Source organism: Otolemur garnettii, unplaced genomic scaffold (genome assembly GCF_000181295.1).
Source record: "Otolemur garnettii isolate 467f Iridium unplaced genomic scaffold, OtoGar3 scaffold00148, whole genome shotgun sequence".
Classification (NCBI taxonomy): Eukaryota; Metazoa; Chordata; class Mammalia; order Primates; family Galagidae; genus Otolemur; species Otolemur garnettii.
In genome coordinates, this window is record NW_003852543.1 from 748,282 (window position 1) to 772,572 (window position 24,291).

The window sequence follows — 24,291 nt, forward strand, 5'->3', positions numbered from 1 at the left end:
CAGGAGGCGGCGCCTGTCACTCTGCTCACGAGCGCCAACTCCGGCGAGACACGGTTCTACACACAGCGCCCCGCCGGGCCCAAAGATCCTCAGAGAGCCTGGGGCCGGCTCGGAGGCGGGGCTCGGAGGCCGGCTCCGCCCCCCACAGGCACAGCGCTGGGAGCGTTGCACTTTCTTCCAATCTAAGGGCTCCAGAGGAGGGCCAAGGGAGCCACAGCCAACCACAATGGGTGTATTTCCTGTTGCCCCGCCCTTCCCTGTTGGAAACTGGCGAGTTTCAAACCTATGGGAGCCAATCAGAGTGCGCGGACGCGGGGCGCGCCGGACTAGGCTCCAGGCGCGGCCTTTGAAGAAAAACTGTTACTGAGGAGTCATGGTGGGGCCGGGGCCCGCTACGTCTGCCGCCGCGGGTAAGTTGCGAGTGGGCCCCTGTTTCTGGAAGGCGTTGGAACACGGGCGGGGAAGTAGGAAGGCCAGAGTGAGTTTTTCCTGGAGAAGTTGCCCGCTTGCCTGCCTGCCTCAGTCTCCCCCCGGGTGTCCCCGGGAGCCCAGGTCCCGGCCCTCGGGACGGCGTCAGGGTCTGGGGTAAAGGAGGCTATACGCAGGGCCACCTCACGGGCATCTTCCCGGTAAGCCCTGAAGCTGCAGAAAAAGACACTGAGCCCTTTGCTCGGACTCACCCATCAGAGGGAAGCAGCCCGCCCCTCCCACCCACGTTTGGCCCCAGGCGGAGCCCGGCGGGGTCCGACCCCAACCCGGGTCTTCTGCCTCGGACGCGGGGCTTTTTCCTCCACACCTTTCGAACCTTCCCTGGCTATAAGTTAACTGGTTAAATCTGCTGGAGCACTAAGGCTCCTGATGTGCCTGGAGCCCTTTCCTGCCTTTCAAAGTGCTGCTGCTGGTTGCCACCTTCACAATGCTCAGCAGGTCTTTTGTTTCATCCTTTGTACTTATTGATGTCTACTGGGTCCTTGTAGAATTTACATAACAACCCTTACATATGGGCATTTCTGTCCGCCTTTTACAGGCTCAGCAGCAGCAAAGTTTGCTAACTTGCCAGATGTCACAGAGCTGGGACTCAAGTCCTCTTTGTCACACTCCTCAGCCCCTACGCTCTTCCTGGCATGGATCTAAGATACGTTTCTCTGCAGCCATCTCACAAAGATGCATCAGAGTCAGAGCACAGAACACAGGCAACTCAGTTCAGATGGGGTTAAGAGTAGTTAGTTATCCCTGCAGTCGTTTATAAAAAAATCATCATTTAATTTAACTTTGTCCAACCACCTATTTTGCTTACCCATTCCCCACCCATGAGCTCCCATAATTTTTTTCTTTAACTCTCTCTGATAGTACCTAGATTTTGCCTTATATTGTAATTTTGTTGTATTTATTGTATCTCCCCTACTGGATTGGAACTTCTTATAGGCAAACATTCTGACTTTTCATTCCCTCACAAACGCCTTACTTAGAAAGTCACAATACTATAGATATTTTCCATGAGTCTCTATAACCTCCCATATTTTAGCCTTAGTCTCAAAGGAAGCTGTGTAAGGGTATGTGGGTAAATACCATCCTCTCTGTCCAAAAAAAAAAGTAAGAGCAGGCAGCACAGTGGCTCAGCCACTGTGGGAGGCTGAAGCAGGAGAATCACTTGAGGTCAGGAGTTTGACACCAGCCTGGGTAACACAGCAAGATCCCTTCCCTATAAAGGCAGGAGAATCACTTGAGGTTAGGAGTTTGAGACCAGCCTGGGTAACACAGCAAGATACCTTCCCTATAAAAATTAGCTGGTGGTGGGAGGCACCTGTGGCTCAGTAAGGCATGAGTCCCATATACCAAGGGTGGCAAGTTCAAACTTGGCCCCAGACAAACTGCAACAACAACAACAACAAAAATAGCCAGGCATTGTGGCAGGCACCTGTAGTCCCAGCTACTCGGGAGGCTGAGGCAAGAGAATGCCTAAGCCCAGGAGCTGGAGGTGCTGTGAGCTGTGACGCTACAGCACTCTACCCAGGGCAACAAAGTGAGACTCTGTCTCTAAAAAAAGAAGAAAAAATTAGCTGGTATTTGTAGTGAGTGCCTATAGTCCTAGCTGTTGGGGAGGCCGAAGCAAAAGGATCACTTGAGCCCAGGAGTTCCAGGCTGTAGTGAGCTGTGACTGAACCATTGCACCCTAACCTGGGCAACAGAGCAATACTCTGTCTCTGAAACAAACAAAAACAACAAGACCAGCCCTGGCTTAGCAGCTCAGGTGGGCCAATAACAGAATTTCTTCATGCAAAGCATACAGGGGTATTCAACCTGCGGGCCATGGGCTGCATGCAGATTATTTGAGGATTGTTTTATCAGTGGTGTCAGACACTGCAAAAAGTATTCGTGGACTTTTTTTCTTTTGCTCATTAGCTTTTGTTAGTGTTTGTGTATTTAACATGTGACCCAAGAAAACTCTTATTATTCAAGTGTGCATCAGAAAGAAAAAAGGTTGGACACTGCTGGATGTAGCTGAGAATAGTAGCTATGAGCAACAGCTCTGGAATTAAATAAACCTATTTCAAGTCCTGGCTTTGTCATGTATTATCTAGGTAACTGAGTAGAGTGTTTCTGGAAGTAAAGACACTGTGTCTCACAACCGTACTAAAAGGCAGAATTAAAAAGGGTCATTCATAGAGGCATCTGGCCAACATCCCTAACTAGTGGTTGTCTGTCTTCTGCTAGCATAATTCCATGAGTTTAAAACTCACTACTGATCCCCTCTCGGCCTTTTGGCTAAGATCAAGTGAAACTCACTACTGGAAGGCTCTTATGACATTCAGATGCACCCCTGGGACTAACTTACAGTTGACCCTTGAACAACATGAGGTTTAGAGGTACCAAAACCCCTCACAGTGGAAAATCCATGTATAACTTTTGATTGCTATAAAACTTACCATATTTTGCCATGTATAATGCACACCCATGTTTTTGGCCTAAACTTTAAAAAAAAAAATCTTCCATTTTAACTTTTTAATTCAAACCTTTTTATTTGTTCATATTTAGGTGCTTGTTTTTTTGGTAAAGAAGTTTTAGCATTTATTTTTTAACATCTTATGGTGCAAGAAATTTTATGTAAAATAAAAGAGGTCCAAAGTGTCTCTTAGCAGCTCTGTTACAATGCTTTTTTTTTTTGCAGTTTTTGTCCGTGGCCAGGTTTGAACCCACCACCTCCCTTATAAGGGGCCGGCACTCTACTCCTTTGAGCCACAGGCGCCGCCCATGTTACAATACTCTTTAGCATATTTAATAACTGCTAGCTTAAAGCTCACAATGTACGAAAACCATTTTGACATTTTCCAAGGGATTTTCCAATAATTTTTGTAAAAATATCAGCTAGATTGCTAGCTCCCACCTAAAGTGTATGAAGAGAAATAACATCGTTATAACTTTTCAGCTATTTGTTAGCCAAAAATGCTTTCATTGCAAGTTTGTTATAAGTTCAACAAAACCATTTACCATATTCTAGGGTATTATTTTGCATACAGATATTGTTACTGCTTTTAGAGTTACACTTTTAACACATAAGCCTAAATAAAAGAATTCAAAACATTAACATAGATGCAGAATTTTCCTTCCATACATAATGCACATCCTTATTTTTCCCTCAAAATTTGGGCAAAAAAGTGCTTGTTACACACAGCAAAATATAGTACCCTCTCTCAATTTCAGACTGCAAAATACCTCAATGGATGATTGTGTGGATTAGAAGAAATAATGTAAAAAGCTTAGTATAAGGCCTGGCATGTAAATGATATTATTGATGTTAATATTAACTTGAATGCAAACTTATAGAACTAGGGACTTTATAACATGGTGCAAAGCCGAAATCATTACAGAAAAGCATCATCTGTTAGATTATTAGTGAATTGATTACAGTCTCAAGCTAAAGTTCTTTTTGTTTGCTTGCCTATTTTTTCAGAAGAACGGCAGAGAAAGCTTCAGGAGTACCTAGCAGCCAAGGGAAAACTGAAGAGCCAAAACACTAAGTGAGTTTGTCTACCCAAGTTCATTGCCCTTTTTGTAATAGCAGCTTAATGCCTTTTTGAAACAGCCTTTTTGCTCATAGTCTGCTCAGATTGCATTGGGCTCTTATGACTCAAAAAGAGGATTTCAGTCCAAGCATGAGCCCTGGGTCATGTCTGGTCCACTGGCAAAGATTTAAGTGTTGTTATAATGACAGTCTCCAAAGGAAGGAGAGAAGGTTCTATCCAGTATTATGCACCATCCTAGAAACTTTTGTCTGCTCTTGTTCTTGAGAAAGTTAATTCTTTTTTTTTTTTTTTTTTTTTTGAGACAGTGCCTCAAGCTGTCCCCCTGGGCAGAGTGCTGTGGCATTACAGCTCACAGCAACCTCCAACTCCTGGGCTCAAGCGAGTCTCCTGCCTCCGCCTCCCAAGTAGCTGGGACCACAGGCGCCCGCCACAACGCCCGGCTATTTTTTGGTTGCAGCCGTCATTGTTGTTTGGCGGGTCCGGGCTGGGGATTCAAACCCGCCACCTTAGGTGTACGTGGCTGGCGCCTTAGCCGGTTGAGCTATAGGCGCCGAGCCGAGAAAGTTAATTCTTATGAAGGCGATTTTGGGTCAAGAAATTGAATGACCCTGGCTGTAGTCTTTCTTGCTAACACAAGAAAGCCAGTTAGAGTAGCAGCACACTGACATCCTCCAGCCTGACATTTGCTATTGAAGTGTACAGAACATGATGACCATGCTTTTATCTTTTGTCAACATCATACCGTCTTAGTGATGTTATTTATCCTTTTTGAGGTCATTGATGTATTTTCTCCCTAGTTGGCTTGCTTAATTTTTACTTGAAAAGTAATTTTTACAAAGTTAGCTTTCATGTTCATTTTACCTTGGATTTTTACTCACCTCTATTTCTTTGACTAAATGAACCTAATTTATTTATTCAACAAATATTTATTTATATCACTCTTGATGCTGAAAATGTGGTACTTAGAAAGGCAAGAGAGGTCCCTGCCCTCCCAAAGTTTATCTTCCAGATGGGAGAGAGAAACATCAAACAAGTCATGATCACAGTCCCCATTACACTAGCAATTGGTTTTTGTCCATGGAGATTGATTTCTTCTGAATTCTCCTTTGTTCCCCTATCTTTTTTTTTTTTTGTATTTCCTGTTTTCTTAGCTAGATTTCATGTATGTATGTTCCTGTTTTCTTTTTTTTTTTTTGGCCGGGGCTGGGTTTGAACCCGCCCCACCTCCAGCATATGGGGCCAGTGCCCTACTCCTTTGAGCCACAGGTGCTGGCCCTGTACCTGTTTTCTTTATTCTATTACTTTCCTCCACTTTCCCTTCTGGAATGGACAAAGATAGTATTTGAAGATTCTTAAAACAAGGGGAAAAAAAACCTTTTTTTTTTTTTTTTGAGACATAGTCTTATTTTGTTGCCCTCAGTACAGTGCTGTGACATCATAGCTCATAGCAACCTCAAACACTTGGGCTCAAGTGATCCTCTTACCTTAGCTTCCCAAAGACCTAGGACCTCAGGTGCCCACCAAAATGCCCGGCTGTTTTTAGACACAGGATCTCCCTCTTGTTTAGGCTGGTCTCAAAGTCCTGAACTTAAGCACTCCACCTGCCTTGGTCTCCCAGACTGCTAGGATTACAGACATGAGCCACTGCACCTGGCCAAAACAAGAAAATTTATTTATTTATTTATTCATTTTTTTTTTTTTTTTTAAGTTAGGGCTGGGTTTGAACCCGCCATCTTGGCATATGGGGCTGATGCCCTACCCTTTTGAGCCACAGGCGCCACCCAAAAGTTTATTTATTTATTTTTTTTGTAGAGACAGAGTTTCACTTTATCTCCCACAGTAGAGTGCTCTGGCCTCACACAGCTCACAGCAACCGCCAACTCCTGGGCTTTGGTGATTCCCTTGCCTCAGCCTCCCAAGTGGCTGGGACTACAGGCTCCTGCTATAATGCCTGGCTATTTTCTTTTCTTTCTTTTTTTTTTTTTTGTCCAGGGCTGGGTTTGAACCCGCCACCTCTGGCATATGGGGCTAGCGCCCTACCCTTTTGAGCCACAGGTGCCACCCCAAAATTTATTTTTTTTTAAACTTTATTCAAATTAATATGACGGTACCATTTTTAGGTTACATGTTCTCACTTCCAGGGTAAAGTTCCATTTGCAGAAGAGCCTTCACCCAGGGGGGCATATTATACATTATCACAATGTACATACTATGTGAGATCCGGTCTCATGCCCTCCCTCCTTCTGCCATATGTCTTCCTCCCCTCCCCCCTGCTTCCCTCTACTCCTGGACTGGACTATATTGGTGTTTTATTATTCTTACGAACATATAATTGTTTATATATTGATTTCATATTAGTGTGGAGTACATTGGATATTTATTTTTCCATTCTTGCACTACTTTACTGAGAAGAATGTATTTCAGCTCTATTCAGGTAAATGTAAAAGATGTAAAGTCTCCATCTTTTTATGGCTGAATAATATTCCATGGTGTACATATACCACAGTTTGTTGATCCATTCATTGGATGATGGGCATTTAGGTTGCTTCCACCTCTTGACAATTATGAATTGAGACTCAGTAAACATTCTAGTGCATATGGCTTTGTGGTAAAATGAATTTTATTCTTCTGGGTAGATACCTAGTAATAGGATTGCAGGGTCAAATGGAAGGATTCTCCATACTTCTCTTCAAAAAGGCTGTATTAGTTTGCAATCCCATCAGCAATATAGAAGTGTTCCCTTCTCTCCACAACCATGCTGGGATCTGGTGTTTGGGGACTTTGTGAAGTGAGCTAATCTTCCTGGGATTAGGTGATATCTTAGAGTGGTTTTGATTTGCCTTTCTTTGATGATTAAAGATGGTGAGCATTTTTTCATGTGTTTCTTGACCATTCGCCTATCATCCTCGGAGAAGTTTCTGTTCAAATCTCTTGCCCACTTATAGAGAGAGTTATTTGCACTTTTCTTATTGTTTAAGTTCTCTATAGATTCTTGTTATCAGACCTTTGTCAGATTCATAACATGCAAAAATCTCCCATTCTGACAGCTGTTTGTTTGCTTTGTTTGTAGTACCATTAGTTCTGCAAAAGCTTTTTAGCTTGATCAAGTCCCAGCTGTTTATTTTTGGTATTTCTACAATTGCCAGGGGTTCTTCCTCATAAAGTTTTTTCTCAGACTAATGTCTTCAAGTGTTTATCCCACATCTCTTCTAGAGAAAGTTTCATGTCTTAAATGTCTCATGTTTCATGTCTTAAATTTAAATCTTTTTTTTTTTTTTTTTTTTTTGAGACGGAGCCTCAAGCTATCCCCCTGGGTAGAGTGCCATGGCATCACAGCTCACAACAACCTCCAACTCCTGGGCTCAAGCGAGTCTCCTGCCTCCGCCTCCCAAGTAGCTGGGACCACAGGCGCCCGCCACAACGCCCGGCTATTTTTTGGTTGCAGCCGTCATTGTTGTTTGGCGGGTCCAGGCTGGGGATTCGAACCCGCCACCTCAGGTGTACGTGGCTGGCACCTTAGCCGGTTGAGCCACAGGCGCCGAGCCAAATTTAAATCTTTTATCCAATGAAAATCAGTTTTTGTCAATGATGAGAGGTGCAGGACCAGAAAAACAAGAAAATTTTTTAAAGAACCTGGTAATGATTTTATTGGCATTATACCGCCAAAGTTTGGAACATTATAGTGTTCTAGGAATGGTGCTTGAATGAATAAAACTATACAAATATGAAGGAAACAAATACACATATATCATTAATAGTCTTAGGATGCTACATTTATACATAGAATATCTCTGAAATGACCACAAAAGAAATGGGTAAGAACAGTTGTGGTCTCTAAGAAGGAGAGTATAGGTCTCAAGAAGGAATGAGAAGACTTTTTGTTGAATTAATTTTGAATTAGTTTACCATTACAGAAATTCCAGTGATTTAAAATTCTAATCATAATTTTTGGGGGTCCTTCTGTATTGATGATTAATTTTATTTTGTCTTTTGTAGGCCTTATCTAAAAACCAAGAATAATTGCCCGAATCTACCACCTTCTAAATCTGTAAGTAGAAATTAGTCTTTTTAGAAATAGCCATTTTGGAAGTATAATTAGTAATAAAAATAATAAAGATGTTAACAACCTAAACATTTATTTCAAAGATTTTTTTTATAAATATAAGAGCACTTTGATTTAATAAGCTATAGACTCATTTTTGAAAAGTATAACATTGTAGTTTAGTTTTATAAATCAAAAAAACCTCAAAACTTAAGCGGGCTTTGGTTATCGTAATAAATGACATTTATTGAATATTTATTGTGTGTCTGGCATTGTTCTGACTTGCATTATCTCAGTGAGTCCTCATAACCCCACACTTTATAGATGAGCAAACTGGGTCACAGAAAGGTTAAGTATTTTCCCCTGAGAACCGGTGGTGGTAACCACTTTGGTATGCTGCCATGAAGCTCCACAGTCATTAAAAGAACATTTACCTTGGATCGTCCAAAGTATTGAACAAGTGTATCCTTCCTAATCAATTCAATTCAGCTGAGTTATGGAGAGAATGGTAAAGGATCTTAATTTACTTAAAGGTTTAAATGGAAGAAATTAGACCTCTGAAAGGGACACAAATTCTTTATCTGCAATAAGATAACCAATAAAAAACCCACCTTCAATTTTTAAAACTGTAATTGTAGATGCAAGTTCTAAAGTGCAACTAAGGCTCAGCGCCTGTGGCTCAAGTGGCTAAGGCACCAGCCATGTACACCCAAGGTGGCAGGTTCGAATCCAGCCCAGGCCCACCAAACAACAATGACGGCTGCAACCAAAAAATAGCCCGGCATTGTGGCAGGCGCCTGTAGTCCCAGCTACTCGGGAGGTTGAGGCAGGAGACTCGCTTGAGCCCAGGAGTTGGAGGTTGCTGTGAGCTGTGATACCATGGCACTCTACCCAGGGGCACAGCTTGAGGCTCCTGTCAAAAAAAAATAAAATAAAGTACAACTCAAATAGTATTACCTAAAGTGAAATATTGTCACTGGTAAAATTTTAATAAGTTTTAGTGATTCACTTCACTGAATCATTTTATCACATTTCAGTCACGTGAATATATGCATATGTAGACATATGTATGTGATGTGTACCCTTGACGTCATTAGATGCTGGAGAACAAAAAAAATGTATATAAGGCAAAATTCATGCACACTGATTCAAACAGTTGGGAAGCATTACATTTCTACCTTATAAATATGGAACCAGTATAGCATCCAAGGCTTAAGGAAAACTCTGCTGGAAAGGGCCCACGTTCATCCTAGAGAAGCCTCTGGGAACTGACAATACTAACTTCAGTAAATCATCTCTTAAAGGAGAATGACACCTACTTTATCAGCTTTCCATAGTTGTAAAGTTAAAAATACAATGGGAAAGGGAATTACAGAATTTAGGAGAACCTAAAAGCATTATGCAAATAATAGTCATCATTACTATTGTATAATACTTTATAATAACACTTTTGTTACACAATAGTAGCAGCTAACATTTGAGTGGTTATTATCCAAGTACTGGGCAAGACACTTTACATGCATTGTCCCAGTATCCCATATAGCTATCCTGTAAGGAAGTTACCTGTATGATTTAATGTCCAAACCAGGATACCTTTGAGAGCAAAAAGGAAGTGTCATTACCAATTATGTTGGGTCAACAGTTATAAATCAAAATTATCTTTTGAAAACCAGGATATGCATCATGATAGATAGTATTAGTATTCCCATTTTACAAATGAGAAGACTGAGAATCAGAGAGATTAAGTACTTGTGCAATATTATATAGTCAGTAAAGGTCAGATCCAGGATTTGAACAAAGATTTTCTCAAATACCTTTACTACAATGTTGTTACTCAAAGGAATACAAAAGTTTTTCATTCTCTGTTTCTAGCCAGGAATTTTAAAACATTGAGAGAAAATATTTTTAAGTCATACATCTGATAAAGATCTAATACCCAGGATATAAAAAGAATCCTTACAACTCAACAACTAAAAGACAAATAACCCAATTTAAAAATGAGCAAAGGACCTAAATAGACATTTCTCCAAAGAAGATATACAGATGGCCAATAAGGACATGAGAACACGTTCAGTATAATTAGCTATCAGGGAAGTACATCTGTTTCACACCTACTAAGATAGCTATAATCAGAAAACCCAGGTAATTACAAGTGTTGGGGAGGTTGTGGAGAGAATTAGAACACATAAGTATTGTCAGTAAAAGTATAAAATAGGATAGCCACTTTGGAAAACAGTTTGGCAGTTTCTCAAATGACCCAGCAATTCTACACCTAGTAGAGACGCAGGAGAATTAAAAACATACAGTCACACAAAAGCTTGTACACAAATGTTTGTAATACCCAAAAAGTGAAAACTCAAATGTCCATCTATTGATGAATGGATAACCAAAATGTGGTAAACAATGGAATATTATTTAGCCATTAAAAATAATGAAGTATGTGATTACAGGGTATACAGGGACTCCCTATACCTTCTGCTCAATTTTGCTATAAATCTAAAACTGCTCTAAAAAATAAAGTTTATTAATTTTCAAAAAGTAATGAAGTACAGATACATGCTACAAAATGGGTAAATTTTGAAAACATTATGCTATGTGAAAGAAGCCAGACACAAAAGGCCACATTCTACATGATTCCATTTATACGGCATGTCCAAAATAGGCAAAGCCATGGAGATACAGAGACAGAAAGTAGATTAGTAGGGCTGTAGGGAGAGGAAAATGGGGTGTGACTGCTAACAAGTACTGGGTTTCTTTCTGGGATGATAAAATGTTCACTAATTAGATAGTGGTGATTGGTATACAATCTTGTGAATATACTAAGATCCACTGAATTATACACTTACTAAAATGATGAATTTTATGATTTGTGGATTACATCTTGACTTTTTAATATATAAAAAAAGCAACTAAAATAACATGCATTTAGAAACTTGAAAACCAATATCCCCACTTTTTCAGTAAGCAATGATAGGGAGATCTAAGGTGGATATAAATGTTGGGGCTTAAGGAGTAACCCAGATATAGCCCTTGTGGGTGTCCCATCCATCTTTCTGCCTATACTCCCAGCTCTCCATTCATCCCTCACAACACCACACATACCAGTACCTTTTCAGGGTAGATACCTCTTTGTCCTTAATGCCAAATGGTCTGGTTAAACTTGCCAAGTGTATAGAGTAATTCTTCACAGTGTTGTCAAATCAACACGTGAAGATAAATGTTTTATAAATCTCTGTCAAATTCTCCTTTCTGAGTAACTGCGTCCACTGTGGATGTTCTGGAATCCACAGTGCCTTGCCCAATTGTTTACATATCAATTCTAATCTCCCTTCCCTAATTTCAAAGTTCTCTATAACCTAAACTTACCTTTGTTATCCAAAATGAAATCATATGACTCAACATTTCCTTATTGATACTGTAGAATCTAATCTTAAAACTGTACTAACTTCACAAATATGACTAACTTTCTACTAAGATATTAGACATTGATCAAAAGCTGTTCCTGCATATCTCAGGACTCTTATCATCTACCACTTATCTATCTCATTATTGCTCATCTCTAGGGCAAGACAGTTTCTTGAGTGATGCTGTGATGTTTACAAAGGGAGTGGTTTAAAAAAAGATAATGTAGCTGTACAAAATACTAGGAGGAACCCTCAGGAAGTACCCGAAGTTCATTATATATTTTTCCATGGTCTCTAGAAGGATACTTCATTGGGACATAATGAGCACTCAGCAAGCACCGTTCATCTGAGGCAAATTCATTTTTTAAACAGCAATTTTTGCATATTCACTGCATCTCTGCTTGATTCTGTCAAGTTAAAAGATTCTGACATATTTCTGATAGGAACTCAAGTTGTAAAAATCACCTACTAGTGAGGTTTACTTTCTCAGGATTCATATTTCTTAGATGAAATTCTACATAAAATGGCTATTTTTTTCTAGAATGTGTTTAAACAGTTATTTTTGTCATTATTTTACAAAGAATGAGCTATTGTTATAATTTTTTCATATACATGTTTCTTTTTCTTTTCAGACTATTAGACCTCAAAAGAATATTACCAACCATGTCATTTTGCCTGTCAAAGATAAAAGTTCCACTAGTATTAAACTCCAGCCCAGACCAGCCAATATTACAGGGTGCCAGAAGCCAAAGTTGGAGCCACCAAAACTTCCAGGCAAAAGGCTGATTTCAACATATGTCTCTACTAACCCAAACTGTAAGCCTTCTAGCAAGAGTGGTCAGCAGCATAAAGCTAGATCATCCACTGTGGGAGAACTGTCGAAAAAACCCACAGGGTCACTTAATATACAAGATTTGAAAACTACAAAGAAACAGGTCATAGATCAAAGAACTGCTAAATGTACAGACTGTGTGGACAACATTCATGTTGAAAATGAATCTTTGAGTGGCTTTCTAAAAGATACCAACAAAGAGAACTTGCCCCAAATCTTATCAAAACCTGGGAAGAAGCCAGACCCTGGATTAGGTACCCGAAATAAGCCAAAAACTAACTCTTATAACCTAACCAAGAACAGTCTGGCTTCTAAACAAGTCTTGGGCAAAAGTTCAGTTAATAATGCTATTCTGAAAGACAGAATGAATAAACAATCTGTTGGAGAAACACGAATCAGGACTCTAACCCTAAAATCACAGCAACCCTCTAGAGGAAGAGATCTTGCAAGACCAGGAGAAAACCCCCCAAGGATAGCTCCCTCTCAGTTATCTCAGACTCTTAGTAAGACTCAATCATCAAAGAAACCAGTGGTCAAAGAAATAAAGGTTAATAGGAGTAAATATGAAAGACCAAATGAAACTAAGTTGCGGTTATACCCTGTTACTGAACAGAAAGTAAAACCTACCAAGCCCAGGACAGACTCCAGACTGCTTCCTGGAGGAAATAACAGCAGATACTCAAACATCAAACAAAATCAGAAGTCCACTCAAACTTGTTTTAAACCTCAACCATCATGTGTACTGCAAAAATCAAAAGCCACGAGCCAGAAACATAATTCGACAGTTGGCCACTTTAATTCAGTCATTTCAAGCACCCCTACCATAAGAGCAAATGGAACCAATGGTAATAAATGTGGCAACAGCTTTCAACAAAAAGCACAGACTTTGGACTCCAAATTGAAAAAGAGTCTTCCCCAGAGCCATTTTCTGAACAAGACAGCTCCCAAAACTCAAGCTGGTTTCACAAACAGAAATGGACAAAAAGACCCAAATGGGACCCAAGCGAATACAAACATTAAAAAGAAGGCAACAGTTGAGGATCGAAGGTATTTTGCTTTAATTCCAAACTTTTGCATCTTAAGATGATTAGGCAAATTAACTATCAAGGATACTTGTCAGGAGGTAGGCTTTAAATACAGTTTCTAAGTAATTTTTAGCTACAGCCTGACAAAAATATGTTAAACAAATATAAGAAGTATTAAGACTTGATAAAACTAGGTGGTACACAAATGTGTTATAAGTCATTCTTTGTAATTTTGTGTATGCTGAAATAGTTTATTTGTTAAAAAGACAACGAAACAAAGAGAATGGATGAGTAAGAAATTGAGTTACAGGCCACACCATGGCTCGTATCTATAATACTATCACTTTGGGAGGCTGAAGCAGGAGGAACACTTGAGGCCAACAGTTCAAGGCCAGTCTGAGCAATATAGGGAGACCCCATTCCTGCAAAAAATACAAAAACTAGCTGGGCACGGTAGCATGCACCTGTACTCCTACCTATTTGTTAAGGCTAAGAAAGGAAGACTGCTAGAACCCAGAAATTTGAGGTTCTATTGAGTTACATGTATGACGATGTCACTGTACTATAGCCAGGAGGACAGAGCAAGCCTTTGTCTCAAAACAAAGAAAAAAGGCATTGCAGATGTAGACTACTCTTTCAAGAAGTACTCCATAGCAATAGGACAGAATAGTGAGTTCACATAGCTACGAAGTGGGAGAATAGTAGTCCCTTGTCAAGCAGACCAATGATCTAGTTCAAAACAAGTTATCAGGAAAGAAGCAGCAAAGCTTCCACAAGTCTCAGTGGGCCAAGTTTTGGAAAATAAGCTAAAGCAGAGAGGAACAATCAGTTCAGATAGAATTCAGATGACAGAAAGCAGGATCTCAGGCTGCTGGGCCTTAACATTAACATACAGGGCACTCGAAACTGAGCCAAAGGATTTTGTATTCTTTCCACACAGGACCAGCCATTGTTCTCATAATGTGCATAAGCCCCCCAGGAGAGGCACATATGTATAATATACCTTGTTGGAGTAGAAAATAAGGAAATTCCAGACAAGGGTGAAGGGAGCATGTGAAATTAGATGGTTGCTAAAAACTATAACAAAGTGAACTGAGGGCAGGCCTTAGTCTCCAGGTACAGCCCTGAATACCACCAATAAGCTCTTTGCCCTCCTGAAAAGATAGGAAATAAACAGCTTACTTAATTCAGGGTGATATGATCCAAGAGGGTAGGGCTGGGATGGCTTTTTAGATAGAAGGGCCAGGGGAGGTACTTTCAGCTGTGATATCTGAGCTGAGACCTTGAGACCTAAGCCTGGGAAAAGGCTGGTGACAAGATGGCTGATCTCAAGCAGAAAGAACAGGAAGTGCCAAGACCCTGGGCTGCTGAATAAAAAGGTGATGATCCCTGCCCTGGCACCCATGGTCTAGATCAGACAACAGAGGATTTGTCATAAGACAGTGTGTTGCCTGTTGAATTTGTTGGACTAAAAATGGGAATGAGTCTGGAGGGGGACAGATTCATTCTCTAATTCCCCAAGTATTCCTTTAGCACCTACAATGTGCCAGGAGCTAGAGGGTACAGTGCTGAGCACACAATCATAGTCTTTGCCCTTATGGAGCTTACTATTTGATGTATATATGGAAAGTCCTAAGAAAACAAAATTATAGCATTGAGATCCTATGAGAAAGTTGGCTTTAGAAAAGGAAAGTTCTAGCCAGGCATGGTGGCTCATGCCTGTAATCCCAGCACTCTGGGAGACTGAGACGAGTGGATTGCCTGAGCTCACAGGTTCGAGACCAGCCTGAGCAAGAGCAAGACCACTATCTAAAAATAGCTAAACATTGCAGCAGGTGCCTATAGTCCCAGCTACTTGGGAGGCTGAGGCAAGAGAATTGCTTGGGCCCAAGAGTTGGGGGTTACTGTGAGCTATGATGCCATGGCACTCTACTGAGGGTGACAAAGTGAGACTCAGTCTCAAAAAAAAAAGAAAAATCTCATTTGATTTACAATAAAACAGACTCATACCTAAAAATGAAAGCAAAAAGAAAAATTAAAAAGAAAAGGAAAGTTCTCTCATGATTAGAAGGAAGAATGCCAGGAACACAGAGGAAATGCATGCTAGATGTCTCAACTTCTATCATCAAATAGGTGGTTAAAGTGAAGATAAGAGGGAGTAGTTGGGACTAAAACAACATATGGATTGTGCTCTGGGGTCAACGAGGGAGAAACAAGAATCTTAGTATAAGGGTGGTGCCTGTGGCTCAAAGGAGTAGGGCACTGGCGCTGGCCCCATATACCGGAGGTGGTGGGTTCAAACCCAGCCCCAGCCAAAAACTGCAAAAAAAAGAATCTTAATATAATCGTCTTCATGCCTTAAAAAATTGGTCATTGACATTCTGGAAAAAACAAAATTATAAGGACAAAAATTAGATCAGTTATTTCCAAGAACTTCGGGTTGGGGGTTGACTACCAAGGAACGTGAAGGAATTTTTGAGGATATTGGAACTGTCATATATTGATAATAATTATGGTTACATTATTTCATTCATTGGTTAAAACTCACAAAATTGGACACTAAGAAAGATAAATTCTACTGTATGTTACTAAATACCTGTGTGTGCCATATACTGTATGAGAGACTGGACCTCCAGATTTCTGCCTTTATAGAGCTTGTGTAGTAGAAGAGACAGAAAACACATTGATTAAATAAAACAGGACAATTATAGATAATTACCTCTTCCAAGAGGTGTCATTTGAACAGGGGACTGAAGATCCACAACCCTGGGGCAGGAACAAGTTTGGGTCAAGAAAGGGAAAAGATACCAGAGTTCCTGAAGGGGAGAGGGAGAGTTTTATGACACGAGGTTGGAGAGGCAGGCAGGAGCCACTTTACACTGAGCCTTTCAGCCAGGGAAAACATTTTGGATTTTATTCTAACAGCTGTTGGAAGTCTTTGGCAGTGACATAATCTGGCTTACATTTTAAACGTCACTTGCTGCTGTACACAGAGTGTGTTAGTTAAGGATTAGCAGGGAAGCGAGGAGATGAGTTAGGCTGTTGCAGCATTTCAAACAAAGTGAGAGTGCTATAGACTAGGATAGCTGTAGTGTAAATAGAAGCAATACTGACCGTGAGATGATGTGTCAGATGTCAGGAAAGGAAAGGAAAGGACTTCTCACAGACGACTCCCAGGTGTGGGCCCTAGCAATTGGGTTTAGTTGGGCTGCTATTTACCAAAAAAAGGAAAACTAGGAACAGATTTAGAGATGAAAATTAAGAAGATTGTTTTGGATAATATTATATTGGAAATGTGTGTCAGACATTAAATCAAAGTTATCGATTAGGTAGTTGGACTTTACAATGTTTGGGGCACCAAGAGGAGAGATCTGGGCTGGAATGTACATTTGGAACTCATCAGTAATAGTACAGGTGGTCCCAGGCTATGAACAAGATAGGTTCCGTAGGTTTGTTCTTAAGTCGAATATGTATGTAAATTGGAGCAGGTACATTTACCTATTACCTGTAATAGCCTCTGTCTATAAGTGCAAGTCGTACATAAGCCAGATGTTTGTAACTCAGGAACTTCCTATAGGTGTAATTTTGAAAGCTAGAAAACCTGTGATCAAATGTTTGGGTCTATCACTTCTTGGCCTTTTGGCTAAGATCAAGTGCAGATGTTTGAATCTACATGTTTTGATGTCCCTTACACCCCAAAAAGCAGTCTATTGCCAGCTTAGAAGCAGGATTAGAGAACATGAACAGTTCTTCCTAGCAAGAATTAGGATTTGGTGCCATCAGAGACCAGGTATTTGAGAAAAGAGCCCTGAAATTAATGACCTAGCTTAGGAGAGAAAGGGAGTCATGCGTGTTCCCTAGAGGACTCTATGAGGGCAGAATACAAGCATGGGAGGTCAGGGTTTAGTGACAGATAGAAACCTTATGATGGGAGAAATACAGTGCTAAGTTAGTGATTTCAAAGGTAGATGTCTCCGGAAGCCAAGTGTCTAGTAGCATACAGTGAAATAAAACTTTCAGAGAAAAATAACAAAGAATGACCACAAAGTTTAAAGACCGAAGTGCTGGCCACTTATAATCCTAATACCCTGGCATCTGCCTTCTCGCACGTGGGAGCAACTTAGTACTATCATTACCCATTTGTAAATTGCTTTTTAATTCCATTCTCCTGATTTTGTCAATAGTTGAGGTGTTAGGCTTAATCTGTATGTATTATATACTTTGAAAGTTGGACTATATTTAAGAGAAAAGTAACCCCCTCCCTTTAATTGGATGACAGGAAACAACTGGAAGAATGGCAGAAATCTAAGGGAAAAACCTATAAAAGGCCTCCAATGGAATTTAAGACAAAAAGAAAAGTAATAGAAGAAATGAATATTTCATTCTGGAAGAGCATTGAAAAAGAAGAGGAAGAAAGAAAAGCACAGCTTGAATTGTCCAGTAAAATTAACAACACTCTTACAGAATGTCTGAAGCTCATTGAAGGGGTGAGTGAGAAAGATGAGCTAGACTTTGGCTCAGAATCGTGGAGGTTATAAACATTTTTCTTAAATATAGTGTAAGGGAAATAGCCTTCCTCTGATCAGAAGTTTAGGTACTCTATTAATATAGAATAATAATGGGCAGCGCCTGTGGCTCAGTGGGTAGGGAACTGGCCACATATAACGAGGATGGCAGGTTCAAACCCAGCCCTGGCCAAACTGCAACAAAAAATAGCCAGGCATTGTGGCAGGTGCCTATAGTCCCAGCTACTCAGGAGGCTGAGGCAAGAGACTCGCCTAAGCCCAAGAACTAGAGGTTGCTATGAACTGTGATGCCACGGCACTCTACCAAGGACAACAAAATGAGACTCTGTCTCTTAAAAAAATATATAGAGAGAGAGAGAATAATAATAATAGCAATAATAATAATGACATGCACTTGTATAGTGGCTTTTGTATACCAGGTGCTTTTGTAAACACGTAACTGATGTCATCTTATTATCATATTGATTATTACTATGCCCACTTTACAAATGAAACTGAGGTATAGAGAAGTTGGAAAACTAATCCAAACAATCTAGCTTCAGAGAGATGAGAACTTTGCCTTCTTTAGGTGCCAAGGTCCAAAAAGTAACATTTAACATTTAGATATGAAACTGAAGTCAAAAGACAAAGTCAGCCTCCATGCAGTTGGTTCACACCTGTAATCCTAGCACTCTGGGAAGTTGAGGCAGGAGGATCCCTTGAATCTAGGATTTGGAGACCAGCCTGAGCAAGAGTAAGACCCCGTCTGTACTAAAAATAGAAGAAAAAAAATTAGCTGAGCATTATAGTGGGCGCCTTTAATCCCAGCTACTCAGGAGGCTAAGGCAGGAGGATTCCTTGAGTTTAGGACTACTCAATCAGCCTGAGCAAGAGCAAGACCCTATATTCTACTAAAAATAGAAAAATTAGCCAGGCAGTGTCTATAGTCCCAGCTATTCAGAATGCTGAGGCAGGAGGATGGCTTGAACCCAGGAGTTTTTGAGGTTGTTATGAGCTAGGTTGACACCATGGCACTCTTGCCTAACCAACAGAGAGAGACTCTGTCTCAAAAATAAAACAAAAGGCAGGGTCATATATTAAGTTGGAATATACTAAATGCTCTACATAGCTATAAATGGTGTCTAAATTATATCTTGGATTCTGTAGATAAGGGTAAAATACATGGTAGGCAAAAGGTAGGATCCATATGAGATTTCGTGAAGGAAAAATATATTAATAAAAAATAATGAAATAGACTTTTAGATTAAGATACTTGCCTCAGGCAAAACCCATCTGTACTTTGGTAATGTTGAACATCAGAATAAAAGAAACCTTCCGTGTAGGTCTGTTCTAGACAACATTTTCACAGTATGCATTTAAATTTTAACTATTTCTCCTTTCTGGAATTGAAACTCTGTTTTTTGTTTTTTGATTTTTGCTATTTCATTTTCATTATTTTAAAAATATATATGAATATATTTTTATTTTTTAAATTATTTCAGGGCTGGGCACAGTAGCTCATGCCTGTAATCCTAGCACTCTGGGAGACCAAGGCAGGTGGATTGCCTGAGCTCACCAGTTGGAGACCAGCCTGAGCCAGAGCAAGGCCTCATCTCTAAAAATAACTGGGCATTATGGAGGGTGCCTATAGTCCCAGCTACTCTGGAGACTGAGGCAAGAGAATTGCTTAAGCCCAAGAGTTTGAAGTTGCTGTGAGCTATGACACCACGGCATTCTACCACAGGTGACAAAGTGAGACTCTGTCTCCAACAAAAAATAAAACAAGATAGAATTATTTCAAACAATACAGATAAATGGCAAGCCCTCTCCTCCACAGACATTTAAATATTTACACATGCAAAGCTTTCTGGAGGTGACCCCTATTGCCAGTTAGTGCTTCTTCCAGACAGTGCTGTAGAAAATGAAGTATGTAGAGTTTTTTTGTGAGTTACAAGTATTGCACATTTTTATATATGTTTCTTGATTGTCTTTTCTTGTGTGTTTCTAATATCAATGTTATACTAACTTTGTGAAATGAACCAGAATATTTTCCTTTTTGTCCTATACACTGAGCATAGTCTGTATGAGAATTTTTTTTTTTTTTTTTTTGCGGGTTTGGTAAAACTTTGCCCATAAACTCATTTGGATGATGCTTCTTTGAAGGACAGTTTTGTGTATATCTTTTCAATTTTTCATAGGGGCCATTAGTCAGTCTACTTAGGTTTTGTATTTCTTAAATCAACTTCAGTAAATTTTTTTCTTAAAAATTGGACTTGCTGGCTCGGCGCCTATAGCTCAACCGGCTAAGGCGCCAGCCACATACACCTAAGGTGGCGGGTTTGAATCCCCAGCCGGGACCCGCCAAACAACAATGACGGCTGCAACCAAAAAATAGCTGGGCGTTGTGGCGGGCGCCTGTGGTCCCAGCTACTTGGGAGGCTGAGGCAGGAGACTCGCTTGAGCCCAGGAGTCGAAGGTTGCTGTGAGCTGTAATGCCACGGCACTCTGCCCAGGGGGACAGCTTGAGGCTCTGTCTCAAAAAAAAAAAAAAAAAAATTGGACTTGCCGGCTTGGCGCCTGTGGCTCAAGCGGCTAAGGCGCCAGCCACATACACCTAAAGGTGGCGGGTTCGAATCCCCAGCCCCGGCCCGCCAAACAACAATGATGGCTGCAACCAAAAAATGGCCAGGCGTTGTGGCGGGCGCCTGTAGTCCCAGCTACTTGGGAGCCTGAGGCAGGAGACTCGCTTGAGCCCAGGAGTTGGAGGTTGCTGTGAGTGTGATGCCATGGCACTCTACCCACGGTAATAGCTTGAGGCTCCGTCTCAAAAAAAAAAAAAATTGGACTTGCCAAAGATTTTTCAATTTATTATATTGATTTTCTAAAAAGGCTTTTTTGAAAGTTTTATTGACTTTTTTTCCTCTTGCATCAACATTTGTGCCTATTTATATTTATTTTTATTTTTCTAGCTTTTTAGTTGAAAGCTTAGTTCATTTCAGTTTGTCTTATACATGTGTTAAATGCTGTAAATGTGCCTCTAAATTTTGCTTTGGTCATATTCCTCAGATTTAACTGAGTAATGCTTTTTATCAATCAGAGACAAGTCAGAAAAACAGAAGCCACACCAGGCATCTCAATACAAAGAATGTAATTGGTTACAGTGTCTCATTTGAGTTCTCTAGAAGCAGACCTTAAGAGGAGGACCTGTGTGTATAGTTCATTAGGAAGAAACTCCCAGATAAAACTAGGAGAGGAGTAAGGTTGTAGGACCAGGAAAGGAGGGAAAGACACCAAGCAGGATGTGGCATCAAGCAAGTTTATGGAGAGTGTCTTTGGCACAGTTCCACAGGGGAGTCTATAGATAGTGTGGGTCACATCTCTCAAAGTCCTGACCCAGGCAAGGGAGCTGCCATAATGTTTTTGTAGTCATTTGCTAATGGCTGCTCCTTGGGGAACAGGAATTCTCAGTTACTCGGACTCTCTGGGCACATGAAAAGGAAGCACAGATGCTGGATATGAAAGCACACTGTGAGCTTGTGGGCACTAAAGTGGTAAAGGGATCAGAGGGGATGCAGGTTGCTACAGTAACATCCACTACACCCAGGGCTGACAGCCAAAGGGAACCTGAGGTGATTACTGCAGGAAGCAGCTAGTACCCACTAGGTCTGGACGCTAAGGAACTGTGAAGCAGGAAAGACGATAGAAATGGGACTCCACCTCTAAAGAAGGCATACTACCCCACAGATGCTGGGCCATCAGATCTATCCAGGGGCCTTGCAGGGCTGGGACTCAGACTTTGAGGAAAGGATGCTATCCATTTGGTTCTCCTGCCTCTGAAGAAGGACAGTGAGGTGGGAATGCCAGAAAACAGGTGGAGGCTAGAGCCAACTGTTGCTGCCAAGGTGAGCAACCATTGCTAGGGTGATGAGAGCAAACCAGAAAAACAAGTTTCTTCTCCCTTCTCCATCCCTGTAGTCTGGTCTCCCTCTAGTGTCCCACACTGGCAGAGCAGCTGCTGTCAAAGCTGAAAGTGGTTAACAGACTTCAGCCCCAGCATGGCAAAGCAGAGGATAAGAAGCAGATTTGGAGCTAAGACACAAAGGTGCAATAGCTTAATAACTGACATAATATCCTCATTGTTCATTTCTAAATAGTTTGAGATTTCCATCTGAGTTCTTTTTTTTTTTTTTTTTGTAGAGACAGAGTCTCACTTTATTGCCCTCAGTAGAGTGCTGTGGCATCACACAGCTCACAGCAACCTCCTGTTCCTGGGCTTAGGTGATTCTCTTGTCTTAGCCTCCTGAGTAGCTGGTAGCTGGGACTACAGGCGCCCGCCACAATGCCTAGCTATTTTTTTTGTTGTGGGTTTGAACACACCACCCTCAGTATATGGGGCCAGCACCCTACCCACTGAGCCACAGGCACTGCCCTCCATTTGAGTTCTTTAACCCAAAAGTTATCGTATAAGAGTCTCTTTTTAATTTCCAGATTTCTATAGATTTTTTTTTCCTGGTTTTCTGTTAATTTCTAATTATATTGCATTGTGGCTAGTGACTGTGGCCTGTATGTATTTTGCTTGATGGAGTCTGTTAAAATTTTCTTTGTGGGCTTGGCACCTGTAGCTCAAGCAGCTAAGGCTCCAGCCACATACATCAGAGCTGACAGGTTCGAATCCAGCCCAGGCCTGCCAAGCATGCCTTGAAATCCAGGAACTGGCACGTTCAGCCAAGCAGTGCCTTCTACTGTTCTTGAGATGAGGAGAGACACAGGTAAATTTACAGCTGAGAATCACTAGTGCTTGAGGCAACCAACACTACACGAAAGAGGCATAAAACTCAACAAACAAGAATGAACACTGGAGCAAACAGTGGAGGGATCAAAGAAGAATACATTTTAGGAGTACTTCAGTTGTATCTTCAGATCCATGAAAGAGAATATTGCTATCCTAAAACTAGAAAGGGCTGTTATGAAAAAGAACAACAGACAGGCACAACAATGGTACAGACACATGGAAGAATTAATTTGTGAGCTGAAAATTTAGCTGTGAAGTTCTTTCAGAAAGTAATGCAATAGAACAAAGAAATGAACAGTATGAAAGAAAAACTTAGAGTTCTGATAAATCTACTGGGTAATTCCAACACCCACCTATGAGAATTATTAGAAGGAAAAATAAGAGAACAAAGCTGAACACACACTAAAAGCAGTTGTACAAGAAAACATGTCAAGAACTGAAGAAAGAAACAATTATTCAGATCGAAAGGATCTCAGAGTTAAACAGGATGAATTTTAAAAAAACTTAGAAAACCAAGGATTAAAAAAACAGCTTAGAGAGGGGGGAAAAAGACTATAGAAGAATGAGAATCAGATTGACATGACTTTTCAATAAATTAATAAGAAGAAAGAAAGAAAAAAGGTGAAGCAGTAATTTAAAAATTTCCAGGGAAAACAATTTAAAATTAGAATTTTTTCCTCAGCCAACACAATTCCAGCATGAGGGCAAAATAATGACTTTTTCACAAGAATAAGGACTCAGAAGGCTTACCATTTAAAACCATAAAGTTACCAGTGAGTAAATTTTAGAATTCAGATGATGAAAGACTTGAAACAAAAGTGAATGCAAGAAAAATATGATACATAATTTGCAATCAGGTTTGAACCTACATCTACAATTTCATTTTGATTTCCTTTTTTTATGAAATAAAACTGGATCAAACATAGAAATAAGGAAAAGTAAGAAACTATTCACGTAAATTGATTTATAAAATAAAATGACAAGCTTAAGTTTAGACAAATAATTGTGATAAATGTATATAAGTCAAATTTGCTTTTAAAAAGCAGAGAGTTTCTGATTTGATTTAAAAAGTTTAACATTCATATGAGATATACCTAAAATAAGTCAATCCATGAAGGTTTAAAAATAAAAGAATGGAAAAAGATCTACCAGACATATTCTCAGAACAACAAAAAACAAGTGTGGCAAGATTAATCAGATAAAAGAGAAATCAAAATAAGTCTTAAGTCCTTATGTACTTGGCAATTCAGCTTTGAAAAATGGAAAGTAAAAGTTGACAGAAACCCAAAGAGAAATTGTCAATGACTAATCCCAGTGCCAGTGAGAGCCTTTGGCATATTTCTTTCAGAAAGCAACAGATTACATAGTAAACTAATAGAATATATCTGAGACATTTGCAAGAATGATCAGACATTAAAGACATTAAAGATCACTAAGAAAAAAATTTTTTTCTTTGAGAAAGAGCCTCAAATTGTTGCCCTGGGTAGATTGCTGTGGCATCACAGCTCACAGAAACCTCCAACTCCTGGGCTTAAGCAATTATCTTGCCTTAGGCTCCCAAGTAACTGGGACTACAGGCACCCGCCACAGGGCCTAGCTATTTTCTTTTCTTTTCTTTTTTTTTTTTTTTTTATCTGTGTCAAAACTCATTGAAACTTGGCTCGAT

At 40.2% G+C, this 24,291-nt stretch overlaps 1 protein-coding gene across 1 annotated transcript in view; it reads left to right on the top strand.

The window, feature by feature from the left end:
* The first annotated feature begins 358 nt into the window (after positions 1 to 358).
* The window catches only part of CKAP2L (cytoskeleton associated protein 2 like), a 32,511-nt gene continuing 8,578 nt past the window's right edge, over positions 359 to 24,291 (top strand). Inside the window, exons 1-5 of the mRNA XM_023518835.1 lie at positions 359 to 410; positions 3,953 to 4,019; positions 8,022 to 8,073; positions 12,104 to 13,350; positions 17,608 to 17,815. Of these exons, the coding sequence (XP_023374603.1) occupies positions 374 to 410; positions 3,953 to 4,019; positions 8,022 to 8,073; positions 12,104 to 13,350; positions 17,608 to 17,815 (1,611 nt within the window). The 5' untranslated portion in view covers positions 359 to 373. The remainder of the gene's footprint in view (positions 411 to 3,952; positions 4,020 to 8,021; positions 8,074 to 12,103; positions 13,351 to 17,607; positions 17,816 to 24,291) is intronic.